This window comes from Schistocerca piceifrons, chromosome 3 (assembly GCF_021461385.2).
Source record: "Schistocerca piceifrons isolate TAMUIC-IGC-003096 chromosome 3, iqSchPice1.1, whole genome shotgun sequence".
In the NCBI taxonomy this organism is placed as follows: domain Eukaryota; kingdom Metazoa; phylum Arthropoda; class Insecta; order Orthoptera; family Acrididae; genus Schistocerca; species Schistocerca piceifrons.
The window spans coordinates 131666883-131681862 of NC_060140.1; the positions used below are offsets into that span (position 1 = coordinate 131666883).

General features: G+C 42.7%; 1 protein-coding gene across 1 annotated transcript in view; it reads left to right on the plus strand.

Annotated features, from left to right (window-relative positions):
* Nucleotides 1-4340: 4340 nt before the first annotated feature.
* LOC124788463 (facilitated trehalose transporter Tret1-like) overlaps nucleotides 4341-14980 on the plus strand; it is a 73548-nt gene continuing 62908 nt past the window's right edge. Inside the window, exon 1 of the mRNA XM_047255733.1 lies at nucleotides 4341-4372. Within this exon, the coding sequence (XP_047111689.1) occupies nucleotides 4341-4372 (32 nt within the window). The remainder of the gene's footprint in view (nucleotides 4373-14980) is intronic.

Below are 14980 nucleotides of genomic sequence, written 5' to 3' on the forward strand. Positions count from 1 at the left end.
GGTATGACGCGTGAATGGGCTGCTCTGGTGGTCCATGCCGGGCGGAATTGTTGTCTGATACACGCCTCTCTAATGACCTCGTCGTCTAAAGACAGTGAACTCTAATACGTACATAAACTTGATTTTTTATCCAAAACAAAAATAAGCCGTTTAATAAACACGAAATATGTAAAATGGCCACGGAAAGAGAACTTGAATTACGGCTTGAGATTCCAGAGTCTCAGAAGAAAGCACATGCTGTCCTTCATTGGTTATTTTGGGCACTGTCCTCTACTGGTTGATCGTTGGAAGGAACATACTGGAATCACAAAGCAGAAGGGTCCAGGGGACACGGGTGGGACAGTAGAAAGCACATGCTGTCCTTCATTGGTTATTTTGGGCACTGTCGTCTATTGGTTGATAGTTGGAAGAAACATCCTGGAATCACAAAGCAGAAGGGTCCAGCCGACACGGGTGGGACGCTAACTAGTCACATCCAGTGTGTGTCAGTTCGTCTGCTCCAATGTGTGCGCCAGGCGGTAAACAAACATTTGCCCGGCACAATGTTGTAAACACGAGATAGGGGCCGGGTGACAGCCAGAGCACACAGATTCGTATGCTCACTGCTGCTGAGGCAGGAAGTGTCGCAGCACTTTGCCTGACACCACAATGCGTATTCATGGAAACAGAAGACGGCGTGTGGCCACTATTATTTTCTGCATCGTCACTTGCATTTACATTCCACAACACTGTTAACTGTTTATGATGGAGAACACTACCCTTCCTACTTCATACCCAAGGTGGTATCACTTTAAGCAGCTAGAAGTAGCACCAGCATCCTTCACTGAAATTAATACTTTCATAAAAACTCTAAATACAAAGGCTAGTATTGGAGTGATGGAATTTCAAACAGAATCCTGAAAAGTTGTTGACAAGGAATGTCCTTAGCGATTTTTTCCAGACAAAATTTGCAATTGTTAAACTAGTTCTTCGGAAAGGTGACAAGACAGACTTAAACAATTATCGTCCAATTTCTTTACTGACATCTTTTTCTAAGATACTCGGAGACTCGTTGCACAGGTAATTGGAAAGAATTTACTTAGCACGTTACAGTTTCTGTTCCAGAAGGGTTTCTCGACAGAGAATGCTGTTTGTACTTTCACTCATCAAAAACTACAAGCCTTAAATAATAATATATCACCAGCTGGTATTTATCATTCCAAGGCGTTTGATTGTCTACATCGTGTTAATCTCACAGAAAAACTCAAACTCAAGTTTTATAGACTTGATGGATTTATGCACAGCTTGTTTGAATGATACATGAAAAAAGAATTCAAAATGTCATGCTGAATGATTCAGAAAACGTCGGAAAGCTAGAAAATGGTAATGATTGGGGAAGAAAAATCACAAACGGAGTCCCACAGGGTTCAGTTTTTGGTCCGCTCCAGTTCCTTATATATGTGAATGACTTTCCACATAACATTAAACAAGCAAAAGTGGTACTTTTTCCAGACGATACTAGTTGGTAAATGATATTTTAAAAAGAATTATTAAGTTTTCTTCTGAAAACGGACTCTCCTTAAATTTTGAAAAAAAGTTACATTGAATTCTGCACAAGAATAATCATATCAACAAATGATGTAGCACATGAGCAACAGTCAGTAAATACGGAGGAATGCTCCAAATTTTTGGGTGTGGATTTTGATGAAATGTTGAACTGGAAGAAGCATTTTAATGAGCTTCTATAGCAATTAAGTTCAGCTACTTTTGCTCTTGGTATAATTCCTGATGTTGAACACTGAAGTATCAACCTCCTGACATATTTTTCATATTTCCACTCAATAATGTATTTAGGAATAATTTTCTGATGTATCTCATCACTTAGAAAGGAATTATTCACTGCACAAAAGCGAGTAGTAAGAATAGTATGTGGTGTTCACCCACAGACATCATGTAGGTACCTCTCCAAGGAGCTGCGCATTATAAGTGTGCCGTCACAGTAGATATATTCGCTAGTGAAATTCGTCATAAATAATACACCCCAATTTGGGAAGAACAGTGACTTCCATGCCTACAACACTAGAGAGAAAAATGACCTTTATTACCTATTATAAAGCTGTCTCTGGTTCAGCAAGGACTTCAATATGCAGTAACAAAAATTTTTGATCATTTGCACAATAATATAAAATGTCTGACAGTTAGCGAAGCAAGGTTTTAAACTAATTTAATATCATTTCTTATGGATGACTCCTTCTATCCACTGACGAACGTCTACATACAGTATAGACAGTAACAAATTAAGTGTAGTTGCATGAGTAGAGCCAAAAATAATAAAGTGTTCATTGATGTTAACACAAATCATGTGCACATTTCCTGCAAACTGTCTCGTTCCACATCATTTTGATTAAAGAAAGGTTCAAACGATCTCTGGAACATGTAACTAACTAACTAACTAACTAACTGGCTGTATGCCTTTGTTGGTATTTTAATGTCCCCTGCGTTGTTATCATGATTACTATGTTAAAGATAAAGTAATGACAGTAGAGATGTTGCTCAGTCTATCTCGAATACCCTATCTCTACATTAACCATGAGGGACGCGCGAGAATAACGTCGTTATTCTTCCAACAATTCCCATTTAACTTCCCTCAGCGTCGCAGCTACAGTATTGTAGAGACTACAGCCACCTGTCTCCCTATTAGGCTGACGTGACAAATGCCTATCATATAGGAGCAGTTCTCTAGAATAGAGCAGGTGAGAGTAGAGCCGCGCATACTGTAAAAACCTGCACCGAAGTTTTAAACTGACCGCATCGATGCAGGAATTCACCACCAGGTGGCAGGTGCGGCCTATCTAACGTGTTGTCGTTACTTCTCTGATATTTTATTTGAACATTGTACATTGAAAGCCGGAAGGTGTAGCCGAGCGGTTCTAGGCGCTTCAATCTGGAACCGCGCGACCGCAGGTTCGAATCCTGCCTCGGGCATGGATGTGTGTGATGTCCTTGGCTAGTTAGGTTTAAGTAGTTCTAAGTCTTAGGGGACTGATGACCTCAGATGTTAAGTCCCGTAGTGCTCAGAGCCATTTTGTACATTGAAGTTAGAAAAGTCATGGGATAGCAATATATACGTATACGTATGGTGGTAGTATCGTGTACATAAATTATAAAATGACAGTTACTGGCGGAGCTGTCACTTGTTCTCAGGTGATTCATGGGAAAAAGTTCTCGGAGAGAATTAAGACTTTGCACGCGGGATGGTAGTTGGAGATAGACGCACAGGACATTCCATTTCGGAAGTCGTTAGGGAATTCAGTATTCCAAGATCCACAGTGTCAAGACTGTGCCGACAATAGCAGATTCCAAGCATTACAGCGCCGTGGCCGACGGGCTTCACTTGTAGATCGACAGTATCGGCGTTAGTGTAGAGCTGTCTGTGCTAACAAACAAGCAACACTGCGTGAAATAACCGCAGAAGTCCAAATGGGACTTATAACGAACGTATCCGTCAGAACAGTGCGGCGAAATTTGGCGTAAATGGGTTCCGGCAGCAGGCGACAGAAGCGAGTGCTTTTCCTAACAGCAGTAGTGCCTCTCCTGAACTCTTAGCCATATCAATTAGACCCTAAACGACTGGAAAACCGTATCCTGATCAGATGAATCCAGATTGCAGTTGGTAATAGCTGCTGGTAGGGTTAGATTGTGGTGGAAGTCCCACAAAGCCATGGACCCCAGTCGCCAACAAGGCTTTGTGCAAGCTGGTGGTGGCTCAATAATTGCGCGATCTGTGTTCATATGGAATGGTCTGGGTTCTCTGGTCCACATAAACCGATCGTTGACTGGAAATGTTTATGTTCGGCTTCTTTGAGACCTTTTGCTGCCATTCATGGTCTTCCTGTCCCCAAACAACGATAGAATTTTTATGGATGAAAATGCGGCGTGCCGGCGTCCCATATGTGTTTGCGAATCGTTTGACGATCATCTGTACAGTTATAGAGAATGACTTGGCCACACAGATCGCCCACCATGAATCCCATCGCACATTTAAGGGACATAATACAGAGATAAATTCGTGGAGAAAATCTTGCGCCGGCAACACTTTCGCATTTATTGATGGCTACTGAGGCAGTATGACTCAATATTTTTGCAGAGGACTTCCAACGACTTGTTGATCCATGCCAAGTCGAGTTGCTGCACTACGGCGGGAAAAAGAAGGTCCGTACATTGTATAATCAATGGTTGGAAAAGAAGAAGAGACAATGTACTCGTTGACAATACAGCATTTGGTTTTCACTTTGACGTTGATATAATTGTTCTATTTGGTCCGCAAAATCAAGATAGTGCATTTTTCAGAAAACGGCAAAATGGGGCACATCCCCGCAGCTCCAAAAATGTGGTAATTTATCCTAGTCAACCCACAATTACCACTTTTCGCCATTTTCTTAACATTTATGTTTAGAATATGTTTAGAATATGTTTAATGCAGTCTACTCTCTTTTAAAGAATTTTTGATTTGTATAGGAATGTTATAGTATTTATTTAAACTTATAATCAGTTCAAATTTCTTTAATATTGTACTAATTTCAATTTTTTTATTTTGTGGTCGAGGAACTGTATTTAAAAATAAAACAGAATTTAGAGCTAGGGCGGACATCAATCTCAATGAGGCACAGATGTTAATTGTAGCAGTCTTCTCGATTCGTAAGGCAGCCATTCACACTGAATTCCACGAAGGCACGCTAAGAAACCAATTGAAGAGGGGAGGAGGTCTCAGACTTGAATGATTGGAGAGTTAATTCCGTTTAGTTTGATATCTTAGTCCCTCATATATTTTTATCTCAACTGCACTGAAAACCAATGCAGGTGTAGAAAGTAAGCGCTTTGTGTCTAGTTTGGAAACAAACTTGTTCTATTCAGTAACAGTTCAAAATGGTTCAAATGGCTCTGAGCACTATGGGACAACATCTGAGGTCATAAGTCTCCTAGAACTTAGAACTACTTAAACCTAACTAACCTAAGGACATCACATACATCCATGCCCTAGGCAGGATTCGAACCTGCGACCGTAGCAGTCGTGCGGTTCCGGGCTGAAGCGCCTAGAACCGCACGGCCACCGTGGCCAGCCAGTAACAGTTCTTGGTGCTGACAATCAGTAACGCCCCTCGCCCCTACCCCCTTTTCAATCGCTGCAATTAGCCTTTAGTGCTGGTCGATTTTATCTCAAGTGTCTTTACTGGCAGTGGTACAATATGGATGGCGTTCCTGATGAAGAGTTGACCAATACGCACCTTGTGTAAGGGTTCACTGGATCCAGTAGAAAAGAGGCACAATAATTCTGTGCTGAGCTCTCCTGCAGCGACGGGGTAACCACATCACAGCACTTTTGCATCTGTCAAATATTGCATTACCTTCATACTGCGTCGAACATTTTGGTGATCGTTGTCATGAACGTACTTTCACAGACACACAGATAATTAATGTAACAAACCAAATAAATCATATTAATCTGGAACGAACCACAGAAGACGACCGATCCCTTATACCAAAATACTTGGAAAGTCTCACTATGAAACGCCCAAAATTTTGACGATGGATTTCGTCTCGCGCTCTGTCAGGATGGCTAAATGGCTTACTTCCGACGGATTAAAAAGAAAAACTGCGTCTTCGACGTGATTGGTGAACTCCATGACGGGCGCACCTCAGCTCTAGCAGCAGCCCAACTGGTTTCCCACCGCCCCTCTCGTACAAGCACACTCACACACGCATACACGCACGCCCTTGCTGTTACTATGCGGAGCCCCACAGGCAGACGTAACCCCGCCACTGCTATGCACGTAGCCTGCATTCAAGGCGCTAGCAGGCGCGGCCCAGCCACTGGCAAGACTATTTCTTCACCTTTCGCATTGCCTCATCTCCGTCGAAATCTGTAGCACGTTCTGAAGCTGAACCATGTCGAGTTTTAATTAATACAGTGTTCTGCCTTGATCGTTTTCATTATAAGTACACACAATTTTACACCTTTTTGGGCTAGGCCATCATCTGTATCGTATTTAAAATTGCATCGGTTCACACATTTCCGTCGGATTTCTGTATGCGAACACGTAAAATAGATTAGTGTTGAATCCTCTGTACTGGTATTCCCTATAACATACAATTCAATTGCTGGGATACACCAAACCGCATAAAGTTGTATCGTATGTGTAAATAAAAGCCAGCCGCTGTGGCCGAGCGGTTCTAGGCGCTTCAGTCCGGAACCGCGCTGCTGCTGCGGTCGCAGGTTCGAATCCTGCCTCGGGCATGGATGTGTGTGATGTCCTTAGGTCAGTTAGGTTTAAGTAGCTCTAAGTCCAGGGGACTGATGACCTCCGATGTTAAGTCCCATAGTGCTCAGAGCCATTTTAACCATTTTGTAAATAAAAAACGATCAACATGGTACTGATTAGAACTTACGGTCGAGGACTCTTATTATTTCACATCTCTATGATAAAAAGGTCCAGTTTTGCCTTTCTGCACGTTCGATACGGACCTCAGTTGCTTCTTGTAATTCACCAGGGACTTCATTATAGAATACACTCTTCAAACAACACCATGAATAATCGATTTTACCCGCAGAGGATAGAATTGTTTCGTTCTAGACTGCTGTATTCAGGGGTATGATACTCTATTTTTTCGTCACGACTATCTGGTTTTAGCATTGGCATTTGCAGGTGGTACCTATGAAACATGGAACGTATACGTAGTAAGTTACGTAAAGATTATATGGCTAATTAGTTTCAGCGACACGGTTTTATACTACCGAATGGCTATAATTACAGTGCGGCTGCTCACAGAGGTCGTTAGTAATCTTTACCGTGGACTTTAAGTATCGTACGGCAGCGAAAATTGGTAGATATGCTAATGCTTTAATTCGGAATCGTCTAACAATGGAAAAAATTAGTTCCAAATTGAACCAGCAGGTGCAAATCTGGCGCTGTAAAGCATCTCGTCGACGTGTCCGGTGTTCATATCGAACAAATTGTATAAGTGGCAGTTAATTCAGAAACCCAGATTATGCATTTCTTACTTGTTTGACCCTCCTTCTAACGGCCCGTTCCTAATTCTTTACAATTGAAACATTTCTGTAAGTCTTTCTTGCATTTAGAACGCCAGATTTGCACCTAATGGCCAAAACTGGAACTATTTTTTTCTATCGTAAATCGGTTCCACATTAACGCATTAGAATATCTAACAAGTTTCGCTGGCAGACGACAGTTGCAGTCCACACTGCACCTCGGTGAGTAGGTGGTCTGTAGTTATAGCCACCCAGTGAATATCGTCTGGTGGTATGGTCTTACCGACCTCCAGTAATTAAACAGACTTACACAGTCTGTTTAAGGGGGACATAGAGTTTAACGTGAACTCAGAATCACGGAGCAGATTGGCATTTTTCACATTACTACATCACTGCCGTAAGCGATGGAAGTGATAAGTGACAGAAAAAACATTTTAGCCAACTAGATACAGGTGCTGTGACACCTTTGGACTTATAGTTAGACACTCACTCACTCGTCGAACGAGAAGAATATACATAATACTTTGAAATGGATACAGCACGCCATTACGTCGTCATTAAAAATACGTAAATTTGTGTCGTGCTAGCTTCATTTTTGTAACTTGCCAAATCTCCAATCAGGTCACAATACAGGGATGGATAGTCCAGATGGGCGTTATAAGTACTTTTAATATTGTCATTCTGTATTTCACAGTTTAACCTTTAACTATTCTTGTTATTAACCACCAATATCGTTAGTAAATAAAGATATCGGCACATAAATGTAAGAATAGCAAGGTCCCACAGGAGATTTCTGTAAGGAGTTAGGTTGGTAACTTCCCAAACTATTCGTAATGTATTCTTCCCAAGAATAAATACGTGTCTGATTTTACCTGGGTTGTCCCACATTATTATGTCACAGATCAATATAGAGAGAAATTATGCAAAGTGTGCTAGCAGTCTAATCTGAACGTCAACACAATGAGAGAGAGAGAGAGAGAGAGAGAGTGATTTCTTAATGCAGACCACACATTACTGAGCACTTTGGCTAGCTTATATGCCTCAGTTTATTATCCATTATCTACATGTCCTTTCTTGCCACAAGCGCAACACTGAGCTTGTCAGGAGAGGCAGTCTTGACGTTTGTGCCGTGAATAACAAAATGGTTCAAATGGCTCTAATTACTATGGGACTTAACATCTGTGGTCATCAGTCACCTAGACTTAGAACTACTTAAACCTAACTAATCTAAGAACATCACACACATCCATGCCCGAGGCAGGATTCGAACCTGCGTCCGTAGCAGCAGCGCGGTTCCGGACTGAGGCGCCCTAGAGCCGCTCGGCCACAGCGGCCGGTCTAGGAACTTCACAGGTGAGGTTTCATATAGTGGGTGTTCTTTCTGGTACCTGTAAATCATTTTTTGTTTTCGGTTGCTTGACCCCATAATTTTATCCGTAAAATAACTGCGTCACTGCTGTTTAAAATTCTCCGTCACCACAGAGAAAATAAGGTCCATTTAGAGCAACATTTGTATTCCTTAACACGCGGGAGATGTTGAAAACGATGTTATTACTGGAAAAGTTAGACGTGTTGGTATTTAAAAGTTACACGTAAATCCTTCGTGTGCTGGGTTTGAAAAGGAAATTGCCCCCCATTTGTTGGTCGTAAATGACACTTATTTATTGTCCCAGAGGACACGAATTTCTGAAAGTCGCACTCCTTGAGTGCTGTTCACCTGTGGTGGAACGAGAAATAGTAGATATGTCTGCAATCGTGCAACTAACTTCTGGCACCCTTGAGAATAACTATACTTCTGTTGATGTTCGTTAAAGTCATAAATACCTGTAGTTAACTATACCCATTTTTATATTTGCATCAGGCCTCTCGACGTTACCAAACCAGTTAAAGCAGGGGTTTTAGGATATGTATCTTCAGCATGCCTTTTATTCTATAAAGACCTTTCCACCAAATCACTGCTCTCTTCGAAGAGTAAAAAATCATTGTCGATGAAAAACTTAATTAATAGTAATACTAAAAACGTACATTTATACTTGTAACTTCATAAGACATGGTAAGTGATACACCCGATCGAGAGAAGCTTATAGAGGGCATGATTTAGTTGCGAGAACTTGCAACAGCATCTTTGTGATCTTCACTAGAGCACTCTCTGCTGACTGTGGCACGAACGAAAACTGTAATCAGCATGTCCTTGGGTGTATAAGAGGTCACTACGGAGCTGTTACTGAAAGTTGTGAATATGCGTGGGGTTAACAAGAGGAGAACCACAGCGGTAATGGCCAGGGAAAAGCCCTCAGACGTTAGTGCGGCAGGTACATATAAACTCTGGCAGCGAGATGGATTCCAGTCCGTCACTAACAATGGAGGATGAAGTTTTGACAATGCCAAACACTCGTGCTGGCGAAACGTCAGAAAAGTCGTCAAACAAACATTGGCTGAAGAACACGATATAGAAGCCAACTGGGATTATATCCACAAGTGGCCACGGAAGCCTGAACAACTTTGTAACATGTTATGCGGTCGTCATGAAAGTGTGCCGAATATGGTTGCAACTTACGACATTGTTTTTGATTGACCTACACTTGGGACTAGCTGATCACTCGCACTGCCTGCTTACAAATTATTGCAGTTTTATATTAGATAAGAAACTGATTCAAATTTGTGAATAGGATAAATTAAAGTTCATGATATGTGCACCTGTCGTGGTTGACATCAGTTCTCGTCTTTCAAAATTATGCTTTCGATTTCACCCGCGAGTTCCACCCTCGCCCGTGTGGATCACTTCTCAACACGCTTGTCACCAATCAGCACAGGGCCTCGATAACTGTGGATTTCAATGTAACTTCTTTCGTTTGCACATTTTATGCCCCTCACGTCTCCAATGCACTTGTTAGGGTGCAAGAACAGTCGTACCTCAACATCAGTTCAAAAATGTTCAAATGTGTGTGAAAGCTTATGGGACTTAACTGCTAAGGTCATCAGTCCCTAAGCTTACACACTACTTAACCTAAATTATCCTAAGGACAAACACACACACCCATGCCCGAGGGAGGACTCGAACCTCCGCCGAACCACAACATCAGTTAATTCCAGAAACTGTCATTCATGTACCACCTTTACTTCAAATTTGTTGTCAGTATTCCAGAGTTATGCTTACATGTCTTATTCCTCCACACCGAAATCCAGAGATAGCTGTGCTAGAGTTCTCTTACCCATTCGGTGTTACTTCTGGTATTAAGCTATTCGCTGATAAGCCGAAACATTATAACCACTGCCCACCGCGACGTTGGTGGCGTTGCGGACAAAATGGCTCTGAGCACTATGCGACTTAACTTCTGAGGTCATCAGTCGCCTAAAACGTAGAACTAATTAAACCTAACTAACCTAAGGACATCACACACATCCATGCCCGAGGCAGGATTCGAACCTGCGACCGTAGCGGTCGCTCAGCTCCAGACTGTAGTTCCTAGAACCGCACGGCCACTCCGGCCGGCCGTTGCGGAAAAGTGACGCGATAAGAAAACTGTGTAAGCTCAGCAGGCACGGACGAGGGATCACCCCAGCGAAGAAGCGGGTTGCAAATGGGGTAATCCATTGAGATAAGCGACTTTGACAAAGGATGCAGAGAGCCTATGAAGGAGTAACGCGAAAACGGCGAAGCTGGTCGAATGTTCACGTGCTACTGTCGTGAGTATCTACGGAAAAAGATCGAAGGACAGTGAAACTTCCACTGGCCGCTAAAGTGTTGGACGTCGACAAGTATTCATAGAACGTAGGGTTCGGAGGCTTGTCTGCTCTGCAAAGTACGATGGATGGTGGTCTGTAGCATCTCTGCCGAAAGAGCACAGTTCTAGTGCAGGTGCAAGAGTTTCAGAGTACACTATTAATCGCACATTGTTCAACATAAAGCTCCGCAGCAGGCCACCCCCTACCTGTTCACATGTTGACCCAACGACGTGGCCAATTACGATTAAAGTGGGCACGAGACTGTCGGGATTCGATCGTCGGTCAATAGAAACATGTCGGCTCTTCGGCTGAATCACATTTTTGCTACACTAAGTCGATGGTCGTCTCCACAAACGCCGTCATCGAGGTGAATGGTGGCTCGCAACGTGCAGCGCGCCAGGGACGCAGGCTGGGATGAGCGGTATAATGCTATGCTTCTGCGTTTGCATGTAACCTGCAGCACTATTGAAGAAATGCCGACAGCTGCGATCCACCTGCATCCCTTCATGCATGATGTCTTCACCGGCGGCGACGTCATCTTTCAGCAGTAAAATTGTCCGTGTCTCGGAGCCAGAAGCGTGCTATAGTGGTCTGAGGAGCATTATAGTGAACTTACGTTAATTCCTCGGCGACCATATTCGTCTGATGTCAATCCTACAGAACCCATCTGGGATTCTATCGGGCTCCATCTCCGCGTACGCAAATCATCGGTCCGTTATTTAAGCGAAATGCATGACCTGCGCGTAGACATCTAATGCCACATACCTCCACAAACCTATCAACAAACTATCGGATCCCTGATGGGCAAAATCAGTGATGCATTTCATTCCAAAGACGAACAAGCTATTAAGAAGGTGTCATAATGTTTTGGCTCCAGACAGTGACCACACTTTGTTTCTCCGGCGCGAACTTCCGTTCTCTGAGGCCTCTGAGGTTTCAGCAAGGTGATTGGACCAGCCTGTTAACTATGATCACCACCGCACAAAGGTTCACAGTAGCTAAACACATTTCTCACCTGATTGTCTGACGAGCACAGTACTTTTCCCAATGATTCCTTTCTGCACAGAACATTTATAAACTTTAAAATTAAAGGGAAGCCCAATCTAGTGTGAAAGTCATATATTAAGTTACATACTAAAAATGAATATATGTGTTAATAAAAATATGGGGTGACATGTGACGTATCTGAGGATATGGTACCCTTACATGTGCATACAGGGCGAACACGAACTACACCGACAAAATTTTGGAGGTTGTTCAGGGACCTGTGGTAGCAACAAACATGTAAAGTAATGACGGCCGCTATACCTCTACAGGAAGTAGATCGAACAATTCGTATTTTGTTACTGAGTCCATAGCTAAACCATCACTGAAATAAAGCTATGACATTTTAAACAAGCGGCCTTTCAGCTTGGAACTGTGTTGGATTGTGTGTTGTTGTATGAGACAATTCTAGCTTTCGTTCATCGCTGCTGATTCAGGCTCACGTTATTTGCAACGTTCGCTCTGTACTGCGTTTTCGCCTATCGGATTAGCATCGATTCTGTTTTCCCACTACGGGGCTCAGATTGCGATAGTGACTACACCAATCGAGTGGAAAATTTTTTCCGTAAAAGACTACCGCTGGGAAAATTCTTTCGACAAAACATAAACAGTTGCTCTCACCTAACAGGAAATCTAGCTCCGGCGGTATCGATAATCTTACCTCCCAATAAAAATAAAGTGCCACCCCACGTTCGTAGTTCCAGCTCGTAAACGACCCGTTATATACCCTGGCCCTTCTCCAGATTGGTCGTAAACGAAAGGGGGTCACCAGGAATTTATATTTGTCAGTAAAATGTTACTGAATTTAATTCTGTTAGCTAAAGATAGCAGTGTATAGAAAAACTGCGGTAACTGTCGTAATATGAAGAAAAATGAAACAAATGCCTAAAAGTGGTACAATTATAAGGTTACACTTACCCATCAGTATAGCAGTATTGCGGGAGCAATGCCTGTAATCTGAAGTGAGCTGCTGAAAGAACTTGTCCGCGTCGTGACATCGTATCGCAGAGATTTTGATTGCATTTCTAGTTGCGTTGGGTTGTCTTACACGTTTCTCAGGTAGTGGTATTTGATCGAACTACTGATCATTCCTGGTAACTGATACGTTTCCAGAGTTCATATTGCCTGGTATTCTGGAATGTACTGCTTCCTACTATGTCACAAAATTTTGTGGTTTCAGAGAGATAACAAGGAGATTGAAAACATGACTTGTCGTCCATCTAGAAGTGACGAATTGTCCATTGCAGTCTCGGATGTCTATGCATCGTTTTCCGCTTCGTAATGATAGAAACAAAAGATACGTTAGACAGTATGATTTAAATTCAGGGTAAAAGACCAAGTGAAGAATTACAGGTCGTGTTGAATAGGACCAACAGTGTGATGAGTACAGAACATGGACTGTGAGTAAACCGATGAACCGGCCGGAGTGGCCGAGCGGTTCTAGGCGCTACAGTCTGGAACCGCCCGACCGCTACGGTCGCAGGTTCGAATCCTGCCTCGGGCATGGATATTTGTGTTGTCCTCAGAAGTTAAGTCCCATAGTGCTCAGAGCCATTGGAACCATAAACCGATGAAGGAGGAAAGCAATGAGGAGTAGCAATAATGAGAGTAACGATAAGCTTAACATCAAAATTGGGAACCGCGAAGTGGACAATGTTAAACGAATTCTCCTACCTTGGAAGCAAAATAGCAAATGACTAACGAAGCAGGGAGGACTTTAAAAGCAAATTTTCAGAGGCAAAGAAGGCATTTCTGGTCAGGAGAAATCTGCTAGTATCAGACAACGACCTTAATCTAACGAAGAAATTTGTGAGAATCTACGTTTGGAGCACAGTATTGTATGGCAGTGGAGCATGGATTGTGGGAAAGAAGAGAATCTAAGCGTTTGAGATGTGGTGCTACAGAAAATGTTGAAAATTAGATGGACTTATAAGATAAGGAATGAAGACGTTCTCCGCAGAATCGATGAAGAAACTAACATATAAAAAACATTGACATGAAGAAGGATGATAGAGCACATGTTGAGAAATCAGGGAAGAAATTTCATGATTCTAGAGGTAGCTGCAGACGGTAAACACTGTACGAGAAGACAGAGATTGGAATACGTCTAACAGATAACTAAGGATGCAGGGTGTAAGTACTACTCTGCATGGCACAAGAGATGCAAGAAGAAACATTTTACCTGGCTAGAAGTGGAACGTGGTCCAGTTGCGCTTCTCTGTGGTGTAAGATGAGCACATTTTGCACTCCCTTGCGCCGACTGTTGGAACATGTGACCAATCGGACAGCTGTTCTCTCTCTCTGTCCTTCTCTTCCCCTCCCTGTTTACAAAGTTTTAAGCCTACTACAAAATTCAATAACTGATAGAGCTAGGGTTTGGTAGGCAGCTTATTTAAGGTTATGATGAGAAAACGCAGCGTTGCATCTGCATTCACCACATTTCAGTCATCACCCACTTTTTTCTTTTTCTCTTCAGGTTTTTTTATACTATCCTTAATTTGTCTCGTTATCTAGACGCTTGGAGTGTCCGGTTCAGGTAATTTCCAGAATATTCGGAAATATGTGATATTAGGATTGTTTTTAATCGTACCAGTGTAACATCAGGAGCTGTACTTTAGAAAAATTTAACAATTTGTCTGATACTTACTGAATTCATAAAACTTTTGAGACGAACCATTTAAAGCTCCATACTTTCGAATTGTTCGAGTCAAAATGAAGGTATTACAAGGTGACGATACTGATGCAAGTGTTGCGGAGCTACTATTTTTCGGCGCTACTCAGTGAACCAGCAGCATAGCTAAAGCGGTCGCAAATGGGCCGCGGACGCCAATAAACACTGAGCGGACCAAAACATCGTTGCATCAGATTCAGCGATACCACCCACTGGTTTTCATATTGCGGACCAGAGGTCTGCGCTCGCAGTCCTGACGAAGACGGGCTGACCACGGCAACGGCACGCCAGTAGCCACACTTTCTGGCCGCCTCGTTTTGGTGTTCAATGAATGAGGACGGCCCAGGTCGTAGAATGGAGTGCTGCTAGTGGTTTACTAACATGGTGCGCAACGATGGAGAGATTGCAGAGATGATTGTGTGGTCTGATGAGGCACAGTTCAAACTCAATGGTACAGTAAATCGCCACAATTGTATCTACTGGGCAGCCGAAAATCCGAACGTCCATGCAGA